At 37.1% G+C, this 25,099-nt stretch overlaps 2 protein-coding genes across 3 annotated transcripts in view; one reads left to right on the top strand and one right to left on the bottom strand.

Moving 5' to 3' along the window:
- The window catches only part of VAMP7 (vesicle associated membrane protein 7), a 62,589-nt gene that overhangs the window by 4,968 nt on the left and 32,522 nt on the right, over nt 1–25,099 (top strand). For both annotated transcript variants that reach the window (XM_064482736.1, XM_010980471.3), the window contains exons 2-4: nt 16,409–16,563; nt 21,085–21,142; nt 23,129–23,266. In XM_064482736.1, coding sequence (XP_064338806.1) covers nt 16,418–16,563; nt 21,085–21,142; nt 23,129–23,266 — 342 coding nt within the window. In that variant the 5' untranslated portion in view covers nt 16,409–16,417. The remainder of the gene's footprint in view (nt 1–16,408; nt 16,564–21,084; nt 21,143–23,128; nt 23,267–25,099) is intronic.
- On the bottom strand, nt 13,029–13,370 carry LOC105089422 (eukaryotic translation initiation factor 1-like). The gene has a single exon (XM_064482679.1). The coding sequence runs from the start codon at nt 13,368–13,370 to the stop codon at nt 13,029–13,031; it is 342 nt and encodes a 113-aa protein (XP_064338749.1).

Genomic DNA, 25,099 nt, shown 5'->3' with positions numbered 1-25,099 from the left:
TGTCTCTGTTTCTCTTTGTGTTTTTGTTGTACTTCACTATATGTCTTTTTGACCCTTACCACCTTACAAAATTTCAGTGACTGTTTGCAGTCTTAATACTAAGTATCAGTGAAGAGAGCTGGGAAATGACACTTGTTCCTTCTTTTTTTTTTCTTTTTGTGGGGGTAGGTAATTAGTTGTACTTATTTATTTTTATTAATGGAGGTACTGGGGATTGAACCCATGACCTTGTGCATGCTAAGCATGTGCTCAACCACTGAGCTGCACCTTCCACTCCTCAACACTTGTTCCTTCCAGATGCTTTCTTTCCCTTTGACTTCCAGGCCACTACACTCTTCTGGCTTTCCTCTCACTTTCCTGATTGGTCCTCCTCTCTCGTCTTGGAGGGTCTCTATTCATCTACCTTTTCCTCAACTATTTGGTGTATCCTGGGTTTTGTCTTTGGTTTTTCCTCAACTTTGGTTGTGCCTTTGGTTTTTTTCCTGTATATACTGTGTTTTCAGTAAATAAAGCATGTTTAAAATGGCAGGTCTAGGTGAGCTCATTTAGGGATGAGAGTGCAGAACCAGTCCCCATGGAAAGTCAACATTTAGAGGTCAGCTAGACAGGTAGATTCAGCAAGAAGACAGAAGGAGCGGCCATACATGTAAGAGTATTTCAAGAAGGAGGGTTTGCTGTGTTGACTTTCTGAGAGGTCAGGTAAGGTGAGAATAGAGAAATGACCACAGAATTTTGCAACATAGAGGCTGTTGGTGATCTTCGCAATTATGGTTTTGTGGAGTGTAGAGGGCAAAGGCCAGATTATAGTAAGTTTAAGAATTAAAAGAGGTAGAGAAGCAGAGATATTGTATAGATGATGATTTTAAGAAATGGAGCAATACCTGGAGAGCATGTTACAGGGTCGGGTGAGGCTTTTAGGATCAGAGGATGTAATGTATGAGAAAGTCATTTGGAAATTAAAACATGCTACTACATATGTGTTTGGAGAAATCCAGAAAGAAGATGGCTGAAGACACAACCTTGGGAAACACTGTCATTTAGAGAGTGGAATGAAGAGACCCCAAGAGGAGTTCAGTTCAGGAGACAGATGAATACTTCTGCTCTGTATGCTGTCATTCATACCAAGGACATTCCAAGAAAGAATCTGGAATCCCTGCCCTCAAGCACTCTAGAGTTGCTGTGTTTCGCAAAATGTGGTCATGTGAATCATCTGCATCCAAACAGGCTTTGCTTAAATATATATTGCAGGGCCCCATCACAGGCCTACTGAATCAGAATTTCAGGAATGATCATGCCAAGAATTTGAATTTTTTTAAACATTTTTTTATTGAGTTATAGTCATTTTACAATGTTGTGTCAAATTCCAGCATAGAGCACAATTTTTCAGTTATACATGAACATACATATATTCATTGTCATATTTTTTTTTTCACTGTGAGCTACCACAAGATACTGACAGGCATATGTAGAATAGATAAACAAGATTATACTGTATAGCACAGGGAAATACATACAAGAATTTGAATTTTTAACAAGTGACTCTCAACCTCCTTCCCAAGATGACTCGCTTATTGAATGAAACTGAACATGATAACAAATAACATTAGGTAAAAGAGTTAGCTAAAAAAGAGGAAGACATTTGTTCTCTTTTGTAAATTTATGCCATTAAATAAGAGAAACTGGGCCATTCAGTGGGAAAATACTACAGATTTATAAACACAAGGAAAATACAGGTATAGCTCGTTTTATTGCACTTCACTTTATTGTGCTTCACAGATTTATATATATATATAATTGAAGTATAGTTGATTAACAGTGTGTTAGTTTCTGGTGTATAGCATATTGATTCATTATACATAAACATATTCTTTCTCATATTCTTTATCATTATACGTTATTACAAGATATTGAATATACTTCCTTGTACTAAAAAGTAGGACCTTGCTGTCTATCTATTCTATATATAGTAGTGTGTATCTGCAAATTCCAAACCCCTAATTTATCCCTTCCCACCTTTACCCCATGGTAGCTATAAGTTTGTTTTGCATGTCTGTGAGTCTGTTTCTGTTTTATAAATAAGTTCATTTGTGCCTTTTTTTTAGATTCCACATATAAGTGATATCATATGATATTTGTCTTTGACTTACTTCACTTAGTATGATAATCTCTGTGTTCATCCATGTTGCTGCAAATGGTATTATTTTATTCCTTTTATGATTGAGTAGTATTCCATTGTATGTGTGTATGTGTTATATATTTATATATTTATATATATATATATATATATATAAACATCTTTATCCAATTATCTGTCAATGGATATTTCAGTTGCTTCCATGTCTTGGCTATTATAAATAATGCTGCTATGAACATTGGGGTGCAAGAATCTTTTAGAATTAAGAGTTTTCTCAGAATATATGTCCAGGAGTGGGATTGCTAGATCCTATGGTAAGTCTATTTTTAGTTTTTTTTTTTTTAACATTTTTTTATTGATTTATAATCACTTTACAATGTTGTGTCAAATTCCAGTATTCAGCACAATTTTTCAGTCATTCATGGACATATACACACTCATTGTCACATTTTTTTCTCTGTGAGTTATCATAACATTTTGTGTATATTTTTCTGTGCTATACAGTGTAATCTTGTTTATCTATTCTACAATTTTGAAATCCCAGTCTATCCCTTCCCACCCTCCGCCCACTTGGCAACCACAAGTTTGTATTCTATGTCTGTGAGTCTGTTTCTCTTTTGTATTTATGTTTTGTTTGTTTGTGTTAGATTTCACATATGAGCGATCTCATATGGTATGTTTCTTTCTCTTTCTGGCTTACTTCACTTAGAATGACATTCTCCAGGAGCATCCATGTTGCTGCAAATGGCGTTATGTTGTCAGTTTTTATGGCTGAATAGTATTCCATTGTATAAATATACCACTTCTTCTTTATCCAGTCATCCGTTGATGGACATTTAGGCTGTCTCCATGTCTTGGCTATTGTAAATAGTGCTTCTATGAACATTGGGGTGCAGGTGTCATCCTGAAGTAGGGTTCCTTCTGGATATACGCCCAGGAGCGGGATTCCTGGGTCATACGGTAAGTCTATTCCTAGTCTTTTAAGGAACCTCCGTATTGTTTTCCACAGTGGCTGTACCAAACTGCATTCCCACCAGCAGTGTAGGAGGGTTCCCCTTTTGTCCAAAGACTCTCCAGCATTTGTCATTTGTGGTTTTTTGAATGATGGCCATTCTGACTGGTGCGAGGTGATACCTCATTGTAGTTTTGAATTTCATTTCTCTGATAATTAGTGATATTGAGCATTTTCTCATGTGCCTGTTGATCACTTGTATGTCTTCCCTGGAGAATTGCTTGTTTAGGTCTTTTGCCCATTTTTGGACTGGGTTGTTTGGTTGTTTCTTATTCAGTCGTATGAGCTGCTTATATATTCTGGAGATCAAGCCTTTGTCGGTTTCATTTGCAAAAATTTTCTCCCATTCTGTAGGATGTCTTTTTGTTTTACTTATGGTTTCCTTTGCTGTGCAGAAGCTTGTAAGTTTCATTAGGTCCCATTTGCTTATTCTTGCTTTTATTTCTATTGCTTGAGTAGACTGTTCTAGGAGAACATTTTTGAGATGTATGTCAGATACTGTTTTGCCTATTTTCTTCAAGAAGGTTTATTGTATCTTGTATTATGTTTAAATCTTTGATCCATTTTGAGTTTATTTTTGTGTCTGGTGTAAGGGAGTGTTCTAGCTTCATTGCTTTACATGCTGCTGTCCAGTTTTCCTAACACCATTTGCTGAAGAGACTGTCTTTATTCCATTGTATGTTCTTGCCTCCTCTGTCGAAGAGGAGTTGACCAAAAGTTTGTGGGTTCATTTCTGGTTACTCTATTGTGTTCCATTGGTCTATATGTCTGTTTTTGTACCAATACCATGCTGTCTTGATGACTGTAGCTCTATAGTATTGTGTGAAGTCTGGGAGAGTTATTCCTCCAGCCTCTTTCTTTTTCTTCAGTAATGCTTTGGCAATTCTAGTTCTTTGATGGTACCATATAAATTTTATTATGATTTGTTCTATTTCTGTGAAATATGTCCTGGGTCATTTGGTAGGGATTGCATTAAATCTGTAGTTTGTCTTGGGCAGTGTGACCATTTTAACAATGTTGCATCTTCCAAACCAGTATCGTGGGATATCTTTCCATTTTTTGAAGTCTTCTTTAATCTCCTTCATCAATGGTTTATAGTTTTCTGTATATAATTCTTTCACATCCTTGGTTAGATTTATTCCTAGGTATTTTATTACTTTGGGTGCTATTTTAAAGGGGATTGTTTCTTTACTTCCTTTTTCTGTTGATTCATCGTTAGTGTAAAGAAATGCAAATGATTTTTGAACGTTAATCTTGTAACCAGCTACCTTGGCTGAATTCTTCGATCAGCTCTAGTAGTTTTTGTGTGGACCTTTTAGCGTTTTCTATATATAGTAACATGTCGTCAGCATATAGTGACACTTTTACCTCTTCTTTTCCAATTTGGATCCTTTTTACTTCTCTCTCTTGCCTGATTGCTGTGGCTAGGACTTCCAAGACTACATTGAATAGGAGTGGTGATAGTAAGCAGCCTTGTCTTGTCCCAGATTTTAGTGGGAAGCTTTTGAGTTTTTCACCGTTGAGTACTATGCTGGCTGTAGGTTTGTCATATATAGCTTTTATTATGTTGAGATATGTTCCCTCTATACCCACTTTGGTGAGAGTTTTTACCATAAATGGGTGTTGAACTTTATCAAATGCTTTTTATGCATCTATTGAGATGATCATGTGGTTTTTGTCCTTTCTTTTGTTGATGTGATGTATTACATTGATTGATTTGCGTATGTTGAACCAGCCTTGTGTCCCTGGGATGAACCCCACTTGGTCATGATGTATAATCTTTTTTATGTGTTGTTGGATTCTATTTGCTAATATTTTGGTGAGGATTTTGGCATCTATGTTGATCAGTGATATTGGCCTGTAATTGTATTTTTTGGTGGTGTCTTTGCCTGGTTTTGTTATCAGGGTGATGGTGGCTTCATAGAATCAGTTTGGGAGTATTCCCTCCTTTTCAATCTTCTAGAAGAGTTTGAGAAGGACTGGTATGAGTTCTTCTTTGTATGTTTGGTAGAATTCCCCGGTGAAGCCATCTGGTCCTGGACTTTTATTTGTAGGGAGGTTTTTTTTTTTTATTGCTATTTCAATTTCATTTCTAGTGATTGGTTTGTTCAAGTGGTCAGTTTCTTCTTGATTCAGTCTTGGTGGACAGTATGTTTCCAGAAACTTGCCCATCTCCTCTAGGTTATCCATTTTGGTTCCATATAGTTTTTCATAATATTCTCGTATGCTATTCTGTATTTCTATCTTATTTGTTGTAATTTCTCCATTTTCCTTTCTTATTTTGCTAATTTGTGCTCTCTCTTTTTTCTTCTTTGTGAGTTTGGCCAGAGGTTTGTCGATTTTATTTACTTTTTCAAAAGACCAGCTTTTGATTTGATTGATTTTTTCTATTTTTTTAAATCTCTATTTTATTTATTTCCTCCCTAATCTTTATAATTTCATTCCTTCTGCTGCCTTTTGGGGTTTTTTGTTCTTCTTTTCGTAGTTCTTTTAGCTGGTGGGTTAAATTGTTTATTTGAGATTGTTCTTCTTTTTTGAGGAAGGCCTATATCGCTATAAACTTCCCTCTTAGCACTGCCTTTGCTGTGTCCCATAAATTTTGTGTGGTTGTGCTTTCATTTTCATTTGTCTCAAGGTATTTTTTAATTTCAACTTTGATTTCATTATTGACCCATTGGGTTTTTTTTAATAGCATGTTGTTTAATCTCCATGCTTTCCTTTTTTTCTCCTTTGTCTCTCTGTAGTTGATATCTAGTTTCATGGCATTGTGGTCAGTAAAGATGCTTGAGATAATTTCTGTCTTCTTAAAATTGTTGAGGCTTCTTTTGTGCCCAAGTACATGATCAATCCTGGAAAATGTTTCATGTACACTTGAAAAGAATGTATATCCTATTTGTGGGGGGTGTAATGCTAGGAAAATACCCACCAAATCTAATTTTTCTATTGTATTATTTAATTTCTGTGTTGCCTTATTTATTTTCTGTCTGGAAGATCTATCTAGTGATGTTAATGCGGTGTTAAAATCTCCAACTGTGAATGTATTCCCATCAATATCCCCCTTTATCTCTGTTAGTAATTGTTTTATGTACTTAGGTGCTCCTATATTGGGTGCATATATATTAATGAGTGTAATATCCTCATCTTGTATCACTCCTTTAATCATTATAAAATGTCCTTCTTTATCTTTCTTTATGGCCTTTGTTTTAAAGTCCATTTTGTCTGAAATCAGTACTGCAACACCTGCCTTTCTGGCTTTTCCATTTGCATGGAATATCCTTTTCCATCCTTTAACTCTCAATCTATATGTGTCCTTCTCCCTAAAGTTGGTCTCTTGTATGCAGCATATTGAAGGTTCTTTATTATCCAGTCTGCCACTCTATGTCTTTTGACTGGAGCATTTAGTCCATTAACATTTACAGTAATTAATGATAGATGTGTTTATTGCCATTTTGAACTTATCTTTGCAGTTGATTTGGTATTTCCTCTTTGTTCCTTTCTTCTTCCTTTTGTGGTTTGGTAATTTTCCTTTGTATTATCATGGCTTTTATTTAGTTTTTGTGACTCCCTTGTAAGTTTTTGGCTTGTGGTTACCCTTTTGTGTAAGTCTATTAGCCCATTACTATAACTGTTTTTATTAAACTGATAGTAACATGATCTCAAACCCATCATACCGAGAACAAAAAATTTTTAAAAGAAAGAAAAAAAATATTCTATATTTTCCTGCCTCCCTCTCCCAATGATTTAGATGTCTTCTTTTACAATTTCGTGTTTATTTGTAATTCATTAGTTATCACATTTCCAGTTGTGAGTTTCTCATTTCTGTAGCATCCTGCTGCTTTTCTTTTTAGAGTAGACCTTTCAATATTTCTTTTAGCATGGGTTTAGTGTTGCTAAACTCTTGTAGTGTTTTCTTGTCTGTGAAATTCTTTATGTCTCCTTCTATCCTAAAGGATAGCCTTGCTGGATAAAGTATCCTAGGCTGCATCTTGTTTTCATTTAAGACTTTGAATATATCTTGCCACTCCCTTCTGGCCTGTAGTGTTTGTGTAGAGACATCAGCTGATAGCCTTATGGGGATTCCCTTGTAACTCACTCTTTGCTTCTCTCTTGCTGCCTTTAGGATCATTTCTTTATCCTTGACTCTGGCCATCTTGATTATGATATGTCTTGGTGTGGGTCTGTTTGGGTTCTTCCTGTTTGGGACCTTTTGAACTTCCTGTACTTGGGTATCTGAGTCCTCCTTTAAGTTTGGGAAGTTTTCAGTCATGATGTCTTCCCATACTTTTTCAATCCCCGTTGTTCTTTCTTCTCCTTCTGGGACCCCAATTTTGCTTAGATTTGCATGCTTTATATTATCCCTTAGGTCCCTTATGTTGTTTTCATTGGTTTTTATTTGTTTTTCTCTCAGCTGTTCTGATTGAGTGCCTTCTGTTGTCTTGTCTTCTAGGTCACTATTTCGTTCCTCTACATTATCTAGTTTGCTTTGTACAGCCTTTAGAGCAGCTCTCACCTCAGCCACTGAGTTTACCAATTCTACTTGGCTTTTCTTTATAGCTTCAACTTCATTTTTGACATATTTTATATCTCTAAACACTGTCTCTTTTAGTTCCTTCAGTACTTTGATCACTCCTTTTTTGAAATCTTGATTTAGTAGGCTATTGATGTCTATTTCATTGATCGTTCTTTCAGGGGATTTCTCTTGTTCTTTTAATTGGGAGTGGTTTCTCTGCTTCTTCATCTTACTCATACCACTCTGGCACTGTGGTTTATGGAGTATCAGTTATCTATTGTGGTCCTTACGGAGTTTATTTATCTATCTAATGCCTGTGTAGGAATAACACTTTAAAAAAAAAAAGAGAGAGAAAAAGAGAATTTTAAAAGAAGGGAGATAAAAAGATTTGAAAACAGTGTATAATGAATAATAGAAGAGCAAGTTGAAGCAGAATAGCAATCGGGTTGAGATGTCTTTTAAAAACCTTTAAAAAAGGAGAAAAGAGGGAAAAATGTATTTGAGACCTGTGTATAATCAATAACAGGACATCAAAAGCAAGAGAAAAATGAAATGACGTGGATTTTTAAAAGTAATAATAGTAAAAATTTTTTTAATTTAAAAAGGATTAAAACTGGGAGTATATATAATTGTTTAAGAAGTAAAATTAAAAGGGTAATAGAAAATAGAACAGGTAAAAACAGATTAAAAAAAGGGGGGAGGGTGTTCTCCTAGAGACTGTGTGCTCTTAATGTGAGGTCTTTCTGTCTTCACCCTGTTTTGGAAGCTCAGCTTGCTGTTTCCAGAGGCCTTCTGTTGGCACCTTCGTCTGTGCTGCTCCCAGTGCCTGTCGGCAAGCAGATCGCGCCCCCTCCCAACACTGGGTCAGGTGCAGCTCTCCTTTGCTGTGGGCGGGCTGGTCACTGCCCCTCCCGATGCTGCAGTTAGATGTTGCAGACTGGCCAGGTGGGAGGGCGGGTCGCACCCCCTTCCAGCACTGCGGTCAGGGGCTGCGTTCCTGCCGGCAAGGCAGGGGGCCTCCCGCCCTCTTCTGGTGCTGGTCGCTCCGCAGCTCTGTGCCACTGCGTGCTCTGTAGGCGGGCTCAGGGAAGACCGAGAAACAGCCCCGTCCCTGCTCTAGGCCAAAACCCAGCTCGTTGTTTGTCTTGGCGGAGCAATTTCTCTGAGGGATCAGGACGGAAGGATCCCATCTGCCTCATGCTGTAGACAAGTCTCCCTCTGGCCTTTGAGGCTGCAAAGTCCCTAGGTGCGGATGCAGATTTCACCCCCGCCCCCGCCTGGGTGCTAAGTACCGGAGGATATGGTAGCTGTGCCTGATCCCCGCCTCTCTTCACCCAAAAACTTTCCACGGGTTTTCAGAGATGGGAGTATGCACCCATCCCCCCAGGGCACATCAGCCGTGTTGTTTTATGGAGGGCCCAGGTTTTTCTGCCCTGTGCACTCACACCAATGGTGCGCAGCTCCCTACAGTCCCCGGGGCTGCCTCAGCGCAGCCGCCCCTGTTCTCCGCCCAGCTCAGGTGGCCTGGCTCAGCCGCGTCTCGGGCTGGGTGTCGCGGGGACCCTCTGTGTCCGTTTAACTTAGTTCTGTCGGTCAAGGGCTGCTTTGTACAGATCCGAGCCTCAGAGGCTCCCCCTCCGTCCCACTGGCCTCTCGGTTGGAGAGGGGAGACCCAGCGAATGAGCGGCAGTCCTTTGCCTCTCCCTCCTTCCCCGCAGGACCCGTCTCGCTCTGCTTTGCCTTTTTGTCTTTCTTTTTTCCTTTTCTCCTACCAGATTTTTGGCATCTCTGTCTTTTGAAGAGGACAATGTTCTGTCGGAGTTCCGCAGGTGCTCTGGTTGGCTGAGTGGGTCTGTGGATGTGAGTCTTGGTGTATTTGTGGGAGAGGGTGAGCTATGTGCGTCCTTCTACTCCGCCATCTTGGCCTCCCCTCCCATCTTTAACTTCTTTTATCAATGTTCCATAGTTCTCAGCATATGTCTTTCACCTCCTTGGTCAAATTTATTCTCAAGTATTTTATTTTTTCGATGCAATTTTAAAAGGGATTCTTTTTTAACTTTCCTTTACTGATATTTCATTCTTGTTGTAAAGAAATGCAACAGATTTCTGTATATTAATCTTGTATCCTGCTACCTTACTGGATTCACTTATCAGCTCTAGTAGTTTTTGTGTGGAGTCTTTTGGATTTTCTATATATAGTATCATGTCATCTGCATATAATGACAATTTTACTTCTTCCCTTCCAATCTGGATACTTTTATTTCTTTTTCTTGATTGTTTGCTGTGCCTAGAACTTCCAATACTATGTTGAATAGAAGTTATGAGAGTGGGCATCTTGTCTTGTTCCAGATTTTATCAGGAAGGCTTTTAGCCTTTCACCATTGAGTATTATGTTGGCTGTGGGTTTGCCATAAATAGCTTTTATTGTGTTAAGATATGTTCCCTCTATGTCTGTACCCACTTTGCTAAGAATTTTATCATGAATCGATGTTGAAATTTATCAATTGCCTTTTTTCCATCTATTGAGATGATCATGTCATTTTTTTCCTTTCTCTTGTTGATGTGGCGTATCACATTGATTTGCCTGTGTTGAAGCATCCTCTTGACCTTGGGATGAATCCAACTTTATCGTAGTGTATGATCTTTTTTTGTGTTGTTGGACTCAGTTTGCTAATATTTTGTTGAGAATTTTTGCATCTACATTCATTTATTTTCTTTTTTGGTAGTGTCTTTGGTTTTGGTATCAGGGTGATTGTGGCTTCATAAAATGAGTTTGGGAGTGTTCCCTTCTCTTCAGTCTTTTGGAAGAGTTTGAGAAGGATCAGTATAAGTTCTTTGTATGTTTGATAGAATTCCCCAGTGAAGCAATCGAGTCCTGGACTTTTGTTTGCAGGTATTTTTTTTATTATAGATTCTATTTCACTTCTATCAATTGGTCTGTGCACATTAATTATTTCTTCTTGATTCAATTTTGGTGGACTGTATGCTTCTAGAAACTTGTTTGGTTTTATTGATTTTTTTCTATTTTTAAAAAATTTCCATGTTATTTATTTTCTCCCTGATTTTTATTATTTCTTTTTTTCTGCTGACTTTAGGTTTTGTTTGTTCTTCTTCTGATTCTTTTTGGTGGTAAGTTAGTTTGTTTATTTGAGATTTTTCTTGTTTTTTGTGGAAGACCTGTATTGCTATAAACCTCCCACTAAGGACTGCTTTTGCTGCACCCCATAGATTTTGTGTAGTTGTGTTTTCATTGTCGTTTGTCTGAAGGTATTTTTTAATTTCATCTTTGATTTCATCATTGACACATTGGTTTTTGAGAAGCATAATGTTCAGTTTCCATGTAACTGTTTTTTTTTTCCTTGTTTCTCTTTCTGTGGTTGATTTCTAGTTTCATGCCATTGTGATCAGAAAAGATGCTTGAAGTAATTTTTATCCTCTTTAATTTGTTGAAGCATGTTTTATGTCCTGGTATGTGACCTGTCCTGGGCAATGTTCCATGCACACTTGAAAAGAACGTGTATTGTTTTGGATGTAATGTCCTGAAAATACCAATTAATTCTAACTATTCTGTTGGTCATTTAGGATCTTTGTTGCCTTATTGATTTTTTTTTTTGCCTGGAAGATCTGTCCATTGATGTGAGTGAGGTGTTAAAGTGTTCTACTACTATTTTGTTCCCATCAGTTTCTCCCTTTATGTCTGTTAGTATTTGTTTTATGTATTTAGTCGTTCCTATATGGGTGCATATATGTTAATGAGTATAATATCCTTTTCTTGTACTGCTCCTTTTATCATTATATAGCATCCTTCTTCATCTTTATGGTCTTTGTTTTGAAGTCTGTTTTGTCTGATATGAGTATTGCCACTCCCACTTTCTTGTCGTTTCCGTTTGCATGAAATATCTTTTTCCATCCACTCACTTTCAATCTATGTGTGTCCTTTGCCCTAAAGTGGGTCTCTTTTAGGCAGCATATTGTGGGCTTTTGTTTTATTATCTAACCTGCCACTCTATGTCTTTAGACTGGAGTATTAGTCCATTGACATTTAAGGTAATTATTGATAGATATGTATTTATTGCCATTTTAAACCTTGTTTTCCGGTTGATTTTGTATTTCTTCTATGTTCCTTTTTTTTCTTTTGATTTTCCTTCTGTGATTTGATGATTTTCTTTTGTATTATGTGTATGTTCTTTTTGGTTTTTGTGACTCTGTTTATGTTTTTGATTTGTGGTTACCCCATTTTTGAATTATGTTAACCCATTACTACATCTGCTTGCTTTAGTCTGGTAGATATCAGCTCAAACACATTCTTTAAAAAAAAAAGGGGGGGGAATCTGCATTTTCTTGCTCCGTTCTCCCACATTTTATTATTTTGATGTCCTTTTTTACATCTTCATGTTTATTCTTTTGCTGTTCATTGTAGTTATTGCATTTCCAATTGTGATTTTCTCGTTTCTATAGCTTCTCTTCTAATTAGAGAAGATCTTTCAATTGTTCTTTTAGGATAGGTTTAGTATTGCTGTGTTCTTTTAATTTTTGCTTGTTTGAGAAATCCTTTTTTTTTTTCTGAAAACAAGTTTTATTTAAATAAGTGTTTAAATACATTACATAATATTAAAACTGAAGAAAAAAACCCCCAAAACCAGTTTGTTACTTCACATGGCATTGGGCAGCCGTTGCTAGTAAATTGCAAGCTCTACAGCTACATGACTGATACATCCCTTTGAAATTTGCTCCCTTGTCAAAAGTTTAACTCTGATAGAAGGTGGGCCTCACATTCTAGTTTGGACATCGATTAGCTAGGATATGTCTGTTCAAAAAGACCTTGGTGGCAAGCCACACATCCTGTCACCTCACTAGAGGTTAGGAGGCTGCTCTAAGTCTGCTCAGCTGGTCATGCTGGAGACATCAGGGGATCTTTCCCTGACAACCAAAGGCTCCATCTAACAGTACAGCTGCCATTGCTGCCTTACCCCACCCTTTTCTCTCAGCTTCACTGAGGGCTGTTCAGGTGGTGACATTCTCTTAGGGCAGGGAACTCTGTGAAGGGACTGCTGAGCAGCTTGTGACCATACATAGCCATCTGTGATCTTGGGGCTCTGGACTTGGCTGAAACATCATATTTTTGCTTTGTTTCAGGCTAGACACTGTCAGGCACCTGCTACTTGACCTCTGTTTAAATGAGGGACTTCAAGACTAGACAGCATGTCTCTTTTCAGTTTATTGCATGAAGGAGTTACACTAGTCCAAGTTAAAAGCAGACCCCGAATAGTTACATTATGTAAACTTTGAGGTTTTTAAACTTGTGACAAGGGACAGAAGGGAAATTCTACTCATTGCAAGGAAATACTTAAGCTTCAGTGAGCCAGAAGCACTTAAAACCCATGAACCTTCAGCTGGTCGTCTTTAGCCAGTCCAGTCTTTACGAGAAACTGGCATGTGTTCTTGTGCTGGTCACCTTGTAGCTGAATCACTTCTCCATATTCTGGATGCTCAATTACAGTACCATTACAGGCAAATTTCTTCTCAAACGCCTTCACTAGTTTCTTTTTATCATAATCATCAGTGATCCCTTGGACAGTGGTAAGGGTTTTCCTGCCATTTCTTTGTTGAATTCTTATGTGGATATAATCCTCAGTGCCAGCAGGAAGCAGATCATCACCCTTACTTGCATCAGCAAAGGGGCCAAAAGAGTGGAGGTTCTGGATAGCGGACATACAACACGATTCCTTTTCCTCAGTGGAAATGGCCTACAGAAGGCAGCAGCAGGAGAAGGTGGGTGGGAGGACGAAACGTCAGGAAGTGAGGGGGCTCAAGGGGGAGGCTGCTGATCCTCAGCGGTGGCTCAGTGACTGGCGCTGTCTGAGAAATTCTTCATCTCTCCTATTCTAAATGACAATCTTGCTTGATAGAGTATCCTAGGTTGCAGGTTTTTCATCTCAAGACTTTGAAGAGATCTTGCCCCTCCCTTCTGGCCTGCAACGTTTCTGTAGAAAAATCAACTGATAGCCTTATGGGGGCTCCCTTGTAACTAACTCTTTGTTTTCCTCTTGCTGCCTTTAAAATCTTCTCTTTAATCTTTAACTTTTACCGTTTTAACTATAATATATCTTGGTTCGGGTCTGTTTGAATTCATCTTGTTTGGGAACCTCTGTGCTTCCTGTACTTGGATAGCTGTTTCCTTCTTTAGATTTGGGAAATTTTCAGCTGTAAGTTCTTCAAAAAACGTTTTTGGTCTCCTTTTCTCTTTATTTTCCTTCTGTGACCCCTATTATGTGTAGATTGGCAGGCTTTATATTATCCCACAGGTCTCTTATACTGCTTTCATTTTTTTCATTTGTTTTTTTATCTGCTGTTCTATTTGCGTAATTTCCATTATTCTATCTTCTAGATCACTTATTTGTTCTTCTGCGTTATTTAGTCTGCTGTTTATTGCCTTTAGCTCTACTTTCATTTTGGTAAATGAGCTTTGATTTTAATTGGTTCCTCTTTATAGTTTTTGGTTCCTTTTTACAGTCATCTGCATTTCTATCAATAGCTTTTCTTAATTCCCTTGGTATTTTATTATCTCCTTTTGAACTCAAGATTTGGTACGCTAGAGAGGTCTATTTCATTGCTTGTTATTTCACAGGATTTCTCTTGTTCTCTTAATTGGGAGTGGTTCCTCTGCTTCATTCTACTTATATTTCTCTGACTATGAATTTAGGAGTAACAGTTATCTACTGTGACCTTGCAGGGCTGTTTTTGTATTGTATTGTCACTGTGTAACCTGAGTGCTTCTAATATATTTGTTATGAGGGCTGCTTTTAGTATGGATGGCTGCTACATCTTTCCTCCATGTGTGCTGGCTGTTATCCCCTTGATAGAGGGTGTGATTGATGTTATGGCGACCAAAGTCTACACTGAATATTGTGTGGGGTCTCTTCTTTGCTCTGTGGTTGTCATAGCCCTCTTGGGGGCCAGGTCTGACTCCTAGTTTTTGGAGTAGAAGCCCCTAGATCCACTTCTGAGCTGTAGTGTGAGGTAGGTGGGACCGGAGCACTTTCACTAGGAGAAGAGCCACTGAGTATTCCTCCACAGGCAATGTCTACCAGGAAGCTCCCTCTATGGTGTTGCCTGTCATTCATTGTAGGGGCTCACAAGATAACACTTTGGAGCTGCCCTTGGCCCTGCCTCAGCCATGGGAATTTTTCCAACAGTATTTGCTCACTTCATGTCTCTGTGTCACATTTTAATAATTCTCACAGTATTTCAAACATTTTCATTATTATATTTCTTATGGTGATCAGTGATCAGTGATCTCTGATGTTACTGCTACAATTTGCTGAAGGCTCAGATGATGGTTAGCATTTTTTAGCAACTAAGTATTTTTAAATTATTTCTTGTATTTTCTTTTGAGGGGGAGATAATTAGGTTTATTTATTTGTCTGTTTAATGGGGATTAAACCCAGGACCTCACACATGGTCTGCACATATTCTACCAGTAAGCTGTACCCTCCCCCCATAACTATTTTTTGATTAAGGCATCTACATTGTTTTTTAGACATGATGCTATTACACACTTAGTAGACTACCGTACAGCATAGACATAAGTATTATATGCACTGTGAAACCAAAATAATTCATGTGACTCACTTAATTGTGATATTTGCTTTATTGCAGTGGTCTGGAACTGAACCTGCAATATTTCTGAGATATTACTGTAATCTTAATCTCATGCTGTATTGTTTTAGAAATGTTTTATTTATAAAGGATCTTATGCTAATTTACAGAAGCATTCCTCTCTTGTGGAAGATTTGATTTATTTTCACTTTGTGTCTTTTGTGAATAATGCCTTCATAGTAGAGGCATTATACAGTATAGAGATAAAATTGTGGGTTCTAGAACCACCCTTCCTGGGTTTAAGTCCCAACTCTTACAACTTAATAGCTATGTAATTCTGGGAAAATTATTTAAGTTATCTATACTTCAGTTTCCTCATTTTAATGTAAATATTATGATGGTGTATAATTTCACTGATGTAAGGATTAAATGAGTTAATAATTGTAAAGTGCTTAAAAATGGTGCCTGGGACATAGTAAGTACTTAATAAATATGGGCTATTATTATGGTTAATAGGTATATTTGTGAATCTAGAATATAACTTCTTTTGAATTATTTCCCTAGTATAAACTTTCAGGATGAGATTGCTCCATCAAAGAATGAAGACATCGTTATATCCCTTTGTCATCTGTGGTCATTTTTTTTTAAATTGAAGTATGGTGAGTTATAATGTGTCAGTTTCTGGTGTACAGCATAATGTCCCAGTTATGTGTGTGTGTGTATATATATATACTTAGTTGCTAAAAAATATATATACACACACACACATATATTCATTTTTATATGATTTTTCCATCTATGGTCATTGTTTTTCAGAGGATGATAGCAGTTTGTGCTGTACAATTTATAAATACAACCTATCAATGTAATGTGTGTACGTATCACATATATATTACATTGTATATATATACACATATATAAAAATATATATGTATATATTTGGTGTGTCTCTATATATGAATGCATATCAATGTGGTTTAGGTGATAAGTGTATACAAGACTGTGACCTTGTTAAGTCTGTTATGTTTACTGTTACAGTGCCTTGATCAATACTCTTTGCAGGTGGTTGTTGGTAAATGAAAGTAAGTTACTTTTGAAAGATTTTGTCAAAGAAATATTCTAAATCTTATGTGTCTTTTTTTCTTTTTGATAGATTGAAGCCATGGCCATTCTTTTTGCTGTTGTTGCCAGGGGGACCACTATCCTTGCCAAACATGCTTGGTGTGGAGGAAACTTCCTGGAGGTGACAGAGCAGATTCTGGCTAAGATACCTTCTGAAAATAACAAATTAACGTACTCACATGGCAAGTGAGTTCTGCTCTGTATGGGTAGAGGGTGAAAGAAGTAAATTATATTATTATAATCAGAACAGTAGAAAACTAGAAAGCAAGCTTCTCTGTAGATAATTTGAGTAAGCTGGCAGAACAGTAATCTTTACCAACTTAGAAAATGTCTGGTTCTATTAATTATAAGTTTAACTAGAAATTATTTTATTCTGTCATCAAAGTATACTAATATTTTAAAGAAAGATATGGACATGTTATATGTAAAAGTGACTTTGCTGTAAATCTCTAGTATATGTGAAACTTGACACAGTTAAGATAAATAATTATTTTTGTTTATTCTTTCAGTAAATATTTACTGAGGACCTATTGCCAGGCACTTTGCTTGGTGCTGGGGATACAGGAAATTACTCAGTATTTGCTCTCATAGAAATTGTAGTTTAATGAGGGAGACAATCAAATCCATAGGTAATAACAATAGAGGGTGGAAGGTAGTGGATAAGGAGATGGTATTCCAGGTAGAAGGAATAGCTAGTAGAAAAGTATGGAGGTATGAGATCGTAGGGCATATTTAGCAAACTGCAGGTGGTTCTCTGTGACTAATGCCCATCGTGGTGAAAACAAAGCTAGAGAGAGGGACAGAAGAGAAGTCATGTAAGGCCTCATAGGCTATGTTAAGGGATTGTACTTTACCCTATGGGCAGTGGGGTGGCATTGAAGGTTTTCAGCTGGGGTGTGACATGGTAAGGTTTTGCTTTAGAAAGATCACTCTTGTGGCTGGTTGTAGAATGAATTGGAGGGCATAGATGGGAAATCTTAGTAATCATATAAAAAATGCCTCGACCTTCCTCCTCAATTCTTAAAAAAAAATAAAACTCTGTTACCTAATTCATCCTAATTTCCTTAGACCTTCTCTCAGAAGGAGGTTTGTATTGGTTTCCAGGGTTAACTCCTTATATAACTTAGGATCCAGTCTAAACTACTGTAACAGAGAGAACCCAAAATACAGTGTTAATTTAAATGAGATAGTCCAGAGAGTAGTACTTTGGGGCTGGTGGAGTGGCTCTGCCATTTTCAATTAGTGCATACCAACTTTGGCCAAGGCAGCTCCTTCGGTTCTTGTCACCTCCCTGTGCTTTTAAAGTGCCCCAGTAATTTTAAAAGCAAAGCCCAAAAGTGGCCTGACATTGTATTGTTCACTGCATAGTCATGTAGGTAACCTAGCCTGAACTTAGGCTAGGATTTGTCATTTCTAGTTGTGCTAGATATACTCAGCTAAAACTCTGTTACTCTGGAAGAAGTTGTAGGATGTCAGGAGACAACTTGCAGTCTTCCAGTCTTCTCTTCTGGGCCACCAAAATATTTGTGTGTACTCTTCTTCTAAAACATAGAACACATCTCCTATCTGCAGGAGGTGGCCCCAAAGACTCATCTGGTCACTGTGTCTAGCTCCAAGTCCCAAAGTCTGGGTGATACACAGTCCTCTCCATCATGCCCAGGGGTGGCCCCTGTGGCCCACTGACCATATACTAAAAGACAAGTCATATGGTCTCCCAGTTTCATCAGCCCAACCCAATAGACAGTGGTCGAATAAGAACATCACCAAGTGGAACTCATAAACTCTGATTTAGAAAAGGGAAGAATAAGAAACACTTAGAAGTCACTGCTTTCTGGTAATATTCAAATAACTACTCCACAGCGATTTCAGAGACTCCTGTTCTGACCTGGGAGTGGCTAATGGTTATGCTTTATTGGAGGAAATTCCTCATCTTTTCTCCCTGAATTTATTCTCCAGGAGGCTCTTCCTGGTGCATTATCCTCTGTGACCAAATCCAAAATGGGTGTCAGAAAGTGTGTCATCTTTGGGAACTATACAGATTTTTTACTCTGCTACTTGATGGTATAGTTTAGGGGCTGAGAAGATGCCTTGGGATTAAATGACCTCAATTTCTTGTGAGTATGGTTTTAGGGTTTCTTCAAAAACTTAACTGGGCTTACAATTGTTGTGTCTCCAGTCAGTTCCCAGGAAAATGCTCGGGGAAAGCACATGTAACCGTTTTAGAGGCAAGACTTGGAAGTAGGGCATATACCTTCCACTCACATTTTATCAGTCAGAACTTAGTCACACTTCCCTACAAGGGAAGCTAGAATATGTAATGCAATGAAAATGTGGTTATAGAGCAAGAAAGCGACGTTATCCAGCTGCCATGTCTTTCCACCCACATCCTGATGCAGCCCTACCTGGTATCCTTTGGAGTAAGTCTCTATCACTGAGTTGTTGTTTTTTACTTTTTAACCTGCCTTGGTTCATTTTCTGTAATCATGTTCCATCATCCCAATCAAAAATATCTTTTATTACTGTACACCAAAAGAAAAAGTCCCATTTTACAGTATGACAGTCATCCCCCCACTCCCAAATCTGACCTTCCTCTTGCTGTTTCTTTCTTCTGTAATGCCATCACCAGTCATTCAGTTGGCTAACCGTAAAACTTCAGAATCATATTTGACTTCTTTGCCAAATCCTTGTTATTCTCCTACAAGAAGTATTTCAGTCTCCTCTATCCTCACTTGTCATAGTGTTAGTTCAGACCTTCACTGTTCTCATTTCTAATAACTTCCTCCTAACTGGTTTTTCTGCTTCTAGTTGTTCTCTCCTTAAATCTGTATTTCACATTCCAATGATTATACTTTCTTGCTTAAAACTCATTGCTTTTAGAATAAAGCCCAAACTTGGCCTTCACAATTTTTTCTATTCCTGACCTTTCTGTCCTTATCTCTGTAGAAATCCTTGTCACTCCCTGACCTATCTATGTTATTTCAAACTTTGGCATTTTTTTTATCTTGGAACGTCCTTCCCCTCCTAGGCTCCCTGGTAAATTTTTGCCCATTTTACAGATCCCAAATGAAATACTTTCTTAATTATCACTTTAATCCTTCTAAAAAGGCATTTCTGATCATGTCCTTTCCTTCAGCAATACCCCTTGCCCTCAAGGTAAAGTTCCTTAACATGACTTGAAAGATTCTTCAAGATCTGCCCCTGCTCCCTTCTGTGGCCTCATCTCTTATTACTTGAGCCCTCAGTTTTATTCTCCAGCAATACTTAGCTATGTGGAGAAAGACATTTTGCCTGAGTTTCCATACTTCCTTGTAATTCATATCAAGCCTGTTTGTGAACATTAATAATAAAATTCAACAGGTACCCGTCTGTCTACTTGCCCAAGGGAGAAATCTGGGAAGCAAAATTTAGTTATCTTTTTGCCTCACTCACAATAGCCAGTCATGTTCTATTCTCCTATATCTTCTCCATCCCTTTTTCTTCATTGCTCATAACACTTAATTTGTTTCCCTTATTGTTTCTTACTTCTTCTCTTCAGTAGTTTCCTGTCTGGTCCTCCTTTCAGTCAGTTCTCCACAGTCTAGCCAAAACATCCCGGTATACGGCAAATCTGATCATACTCTCCCCACGCTAAAACCCTTTGATGTTTGTTCATTGTTTTTTTAAGGTATTTTTATTTTTTTTAACATTTTTTATTGAGTTATAGTCATTTTACAATGTTGTGTCCAATTCCAGTGTAGAGCACAATTTTTCACTTATACACGAACATACATATATTCATTGTCACATTTTTTTTTTCACTGTGAGCTACCACAAGATCTTGTTCATTGTTCTTAGGATAATGTGTAATGAGGTTTTAAAGTCTTAATACAGCCTGATACTTGGTTACTTACTTACTACCTCATTTTTGCAAGCAACTTATTTTTTCCTTACATTCTATACTCTAGTTATGTGAACTAATTTTAGTTTTTAAGCTCGTTATGTGCCTTTTATCTCTAAGCCCTTAAGCTTGTTGGTCTTAGAACACTCTTCACTTGCTCTTTACATTGTCATCTCTTACTCATTCTTCAGGTCTCAGCTCAGATATCACTTGCTCTAGGATGTCTTCCCTGTTACCCCTTGCCAAACTCTGTTAGGTGTCTCCTGTATGTCCCCAAAGCACCATGTACTGCCTTTAATCATCCTACTTACTATGCTTTTCCATAATTCCCTGCACTTTGATCTCTGTGAAGGCAGTGACTGATGGTTTTGCTTATTTGTATCCTCAGCATCCAGCCCAGTAATTGGCTCAAAGTGATACCAAATAAATGTTATTGTTATGTATTTGATAGAAAGAGTGTTTGATTTGAGATCTTAGGAGAAGACAAGGAAGACTGTATGGCCCATTTGGGGATTAATCTTAATTACCTGTCCCTCAAATGTCATCTCTTGTTTAAACCTTTAGAGTCCAATTATGCTTTTTCAGATATCATTTTAATGGGTAATGTACATAACATTACACTACATAGCTAGGATAGAGATCTTCTTTTAATTTCTTATTTATTTCTGTCGGTTTGACTTGAAAGAAACAGGGGAGAGGGAGAATAGACAGTATCTGTAAATAATCTGGTAACATTGGCAGTATTAAATTTTTGTATACCTAGATAAAAGGTAGACATGAAAGAGATATTGCTCATAACCACAGTAAGTTTTATATCTTTTATTCTACAGTTATTTGTTTCATTACATCTGCCAAGACAGGATTGTATATCTTTGTATCACTGATGATGTAAGTAACTTGAAGACATGTTGCTATTTAACTATGTGTAATGTTAATAGAGTCAGTTGTTAATTATCTGTACCTATGGTGGGTAAATGTGATGTGAATATAACTATCTGTAGCTGGATATCTTTTTCTATACTTTGCATTTATCATATAGACCAGCAAATCACAAGAAAAGGTGATATCTGAGTATATGCAAATCATCTTGGTTTTGCAGAGTTTTAGCTTAACCTCTTGAAACTTCTACATTTATTCTATTGTGTAGTGAGACTTGGTGTTCATAATTATGATCCTTTGGTACCAGATCCTCTCAAAATTTATTTATCTTAATTATTAAATAGATTATTTCACTCCTCCAATCAATAGTGAATTTTTTTAATGTATACTGACTTTGGGAATACAAAATCACAATACATTATGATCAGTTTTGTAAACCCATAGTTCACATTCGTAGGTTGTTTTTTTAGTATTTATAAGTTTTAGATGCAAAATGCTCAATAACTTAACAATGTCATCAGGGTCCTTTCTCTCCTCTACAGTCCTCATGTTGGCTTCTTCCTGGACACATTCCCCTTATGGTTGTGTGGAGCCACATGCTTATTTATTCATGTCCAAAGAAGAAGGATTATGTCTTCTCAAGTTTCTTATTGTAGGAATGAGGAAACTTCCCAGAAGTACACCTTCCCCTCCCCCTGTTTTCAGAGTGGACTTGCTTTCATGCCATATTAGCTAGGACTAGGTTGTGTGCTTATTTCTAAATTGATCACTGACGAGAGGCATGGAATTGGCATGATTGCCATAGGTCAGGGTTCTTAACCTTTATTGTCTAACAGACTCGTAACAACTCATCAGCCGCTCCTAGAATTTTTTTAAATGTGTGAAATAAAACATATGATTATGAACAAAGCCAATTATATTGAACTACAGTATTCAAAATATTTTAAATATTGGTATAGTAATGTATTTGCTTCTTTATTAATTCATTAAATAACAAGATCTAGTCATGGATCTAATAATTAAAAATAATCTTGAAGTTGTGATGAGTATAAATATTTTGAGAGATTCTGAGACTGATGGTGGATGAAAAAAGACTTCACTTAGTGACAAAGTCACAGATACTGTTTAATACTAGTCTAGTTTGTTACTGTATTCACAATTGAAACTGTAAGTTAAAGATTGATGAAAATAGTGATTAGTTTTTTTTCTGTCCAAGTACATGGGCCCCTTGAATTGGAACCATTGACCCTAGTTCAAGAACCTTTGGCTTAGACTGATCATCTTGAGTGAAATGGAGATGAGTATCAACCACAATGATTATCACAATGATTTTTATTCCTTGATTTTCACAGTATTTTCTAAAATTATTTTTAAAATTCGGCTATATCTGAAATGACTGATGTGAAAGGACTTGGAGTAGGTGAGAAATATCACTAAATTTGGGGTGATCAATTTTGAGTCTTACATTTCTTGAGCTATGATTAAATCATACATATTATACATATTATACACATACACACATGCTTTTTGACTGAGTACATCCCTTGATCTCTTCAAATGGACCACCACTATTGAAAAAAATCAATTCAGAGTTTATGTCAATAGTATTATCTTTGCATGTGAAAGACTGTACTATTACTATGGATTTATTAAGCATCTTCTTGTGCTGGGCTTTCTAATGGATCCTGTGAAAGATATGGATGGAGTAAAACCCAATTTGTGCTTTCAAGAAGCTAACCTAGGTACTGTTATGTTAGTTGGCAGTAATCAAACATATTTGGATTCGACTCTCAGCTCTTTCATTTATTAATTGTTTCACCTTTGGCAAGTTAGTTACCTTTTTAGAGCCTCTACTTCCTTATTTGTAACATGAGGTCAGTTCCTTCTCATAGAATCATTGCTCAGTAAATGTTAGCTGTTCTTATGATTGTTGTTAATTATCCATATCATCTTTGTTTACATTCTAATGTGAGCTCTGTGTTGGTCTCCTTTCAGGATTTTGAACGTTCCCGAGCCTTTAATTTTCTGAATGAGATAAAGAAGAGGTTCCAGACTACGTATGGTTCAAGAGCACAGACAGCACTCCCATATGCCATGAATAGTGAGTTCTCAAGTGTCTTGGCTGCACAGCTGGTAAGATCTTTCCCAGGATATATTATTTGATTCATATCTTCTCTATTACTTTAAAGCACCATAAATATAGGGGACCCTGACCTGCAATATATTTTTCTGATTATGTTATTATATGCCAGCACAATAAAACTTCCCCAATAAAAACTATATAAAGGGGCCATTTTAGGATGGAAAGCTAATAATTGGTGATATTCTCTAACAATGATGGTGAGAGTATCTCAGGGTTGGGAAGGACATTAAAGATCATCTACTTCAACTACCCATTTAATGCATAAATCCATTGAACTTACCAAATGGCTTCTTAACCTATACATTAACCTGCTGCCCTCCCACGAGGCAAATTTAAATTTTGAACAGCTCAAATTAGTCATTTGAAAGTCTGTTCATCTGTATGAATATTTGTCAGCTCAGTGAAGTTTTACATATGTATACACCAGTGAAATACCACCTTTTCAAGGTACAAAACATCTCCATGACCGTAAAGATTCCTTATGTCCCTTTGCAGTCAGTTCTCTCCCCCACACTCTGCCTGAAACAATCACTGCTCTATTTTCTGTCACCATAAATTAGTTTTATCTCTTCTAGAATTTCCTATAAATGGAATCATACATTACATACTCTTTTGTGTCTTCCTTGTTTGCACAGTATGAGGTTTTTGATATACATCTATATTGTATAAATCATTAGTTTCCTTTTTTGCTGAGTAGTATTGTATGCATATATCTTAATTTGTTTATCCATTCACCTGTTTCTGGATATTTGAATTGCTTCCAGTTTCAGCTATCATAAACAAAACTGTTATGAACATCCATGAACAAGTCTTCATGCAGACATGTATTTTTATTTCTCTTTGGTAAATACTTAGGAATGGAACTGCTGGGTCATATGATGAATGATGTTTAATTTTATAATGAATCATCAAATTTTTTTCAAAGTGGTTGTACCATTTATATTCTCACTAGCAGTTTCAGTGTTTCTGTATCCTTACCAACAGTTGTTATAGTCTGTCATTTTAATTTTACTCATCTTAGTGGGTGTGCAATGATATCTAATTGTGGTTTTAATTTGCATTTCCCTGATGACTAATGATATTGAGACCTTTAAAAAATGCTTACCTTTTATCTTGAAACTAGTTGTGTGCAAGGACATGAGTTTTATCTGTGATGGTGTTGTGAATGAGGAAAAAAAGACTTACTGTAATTGAATACTTTCACTTCTCCTATAAGTGTTCTTCTTAATACACTTTCTGAGTACCACACTTCTAAACATGCATCCTGTGGGGATGAAATTCTTTAAATATTTGTAAATATTTATTATTCATTCAGTTGGTTTGCTTCATACTTCCACTAAGAAACATTCATATACGTGAAACTGTGTAAAACATCACCAACAAAATATATACTGATACATATTCAAAAGTACATAGGATCAGGTTGCTGCCCAAAATGGTAGAGTAGGAAGACCCTGAGCTCTCCTCCTCCCATGGACACACCGAAATCACAACTATTTGCAAAGCAACTATTGATAAGATCAGAAGACTAGCAGAAAAGATCTTCTACAACTTAAGATATAAAGAGGGAACCACAACGAGATGAGTAGGAGGGGGCAAAGACACAGTACAGTCAAGACCCACACCCCAGGGTGGGTGACCCACAAATGGGAAGATAATTACAATTGTGGAAGTTCTCCCCAAGGAGCAAGGGGTCTGAGCCCTGCATGAGGCTCCCCATCATAGGGGTCCTCCACCAGGAAGACAAGCCCTAGAACATTCGGCTCTGAAGTTCAGCAGGGCTTACTTTAGGGAAAGCCAGAGGGCTGGGGGAAATAGAGATT

Source organism: Camelus dromedarius, chromosome X (assembly GCF_036321535.1).
Source record: "Camelus dromedarius isolate mCamDro1 chromosome X, mCamDro1.pat, whole genome shotgun sequence".
Lineage (NCBI taxonomy): Eukaryota > Metazoa > Chordata > Mammalia > Artiodactyla > Camelidae > Camelus > Camelus dromedarius.
This window is presented reverse-complemented; position numbering and strand designations above follow the sequence as displayed.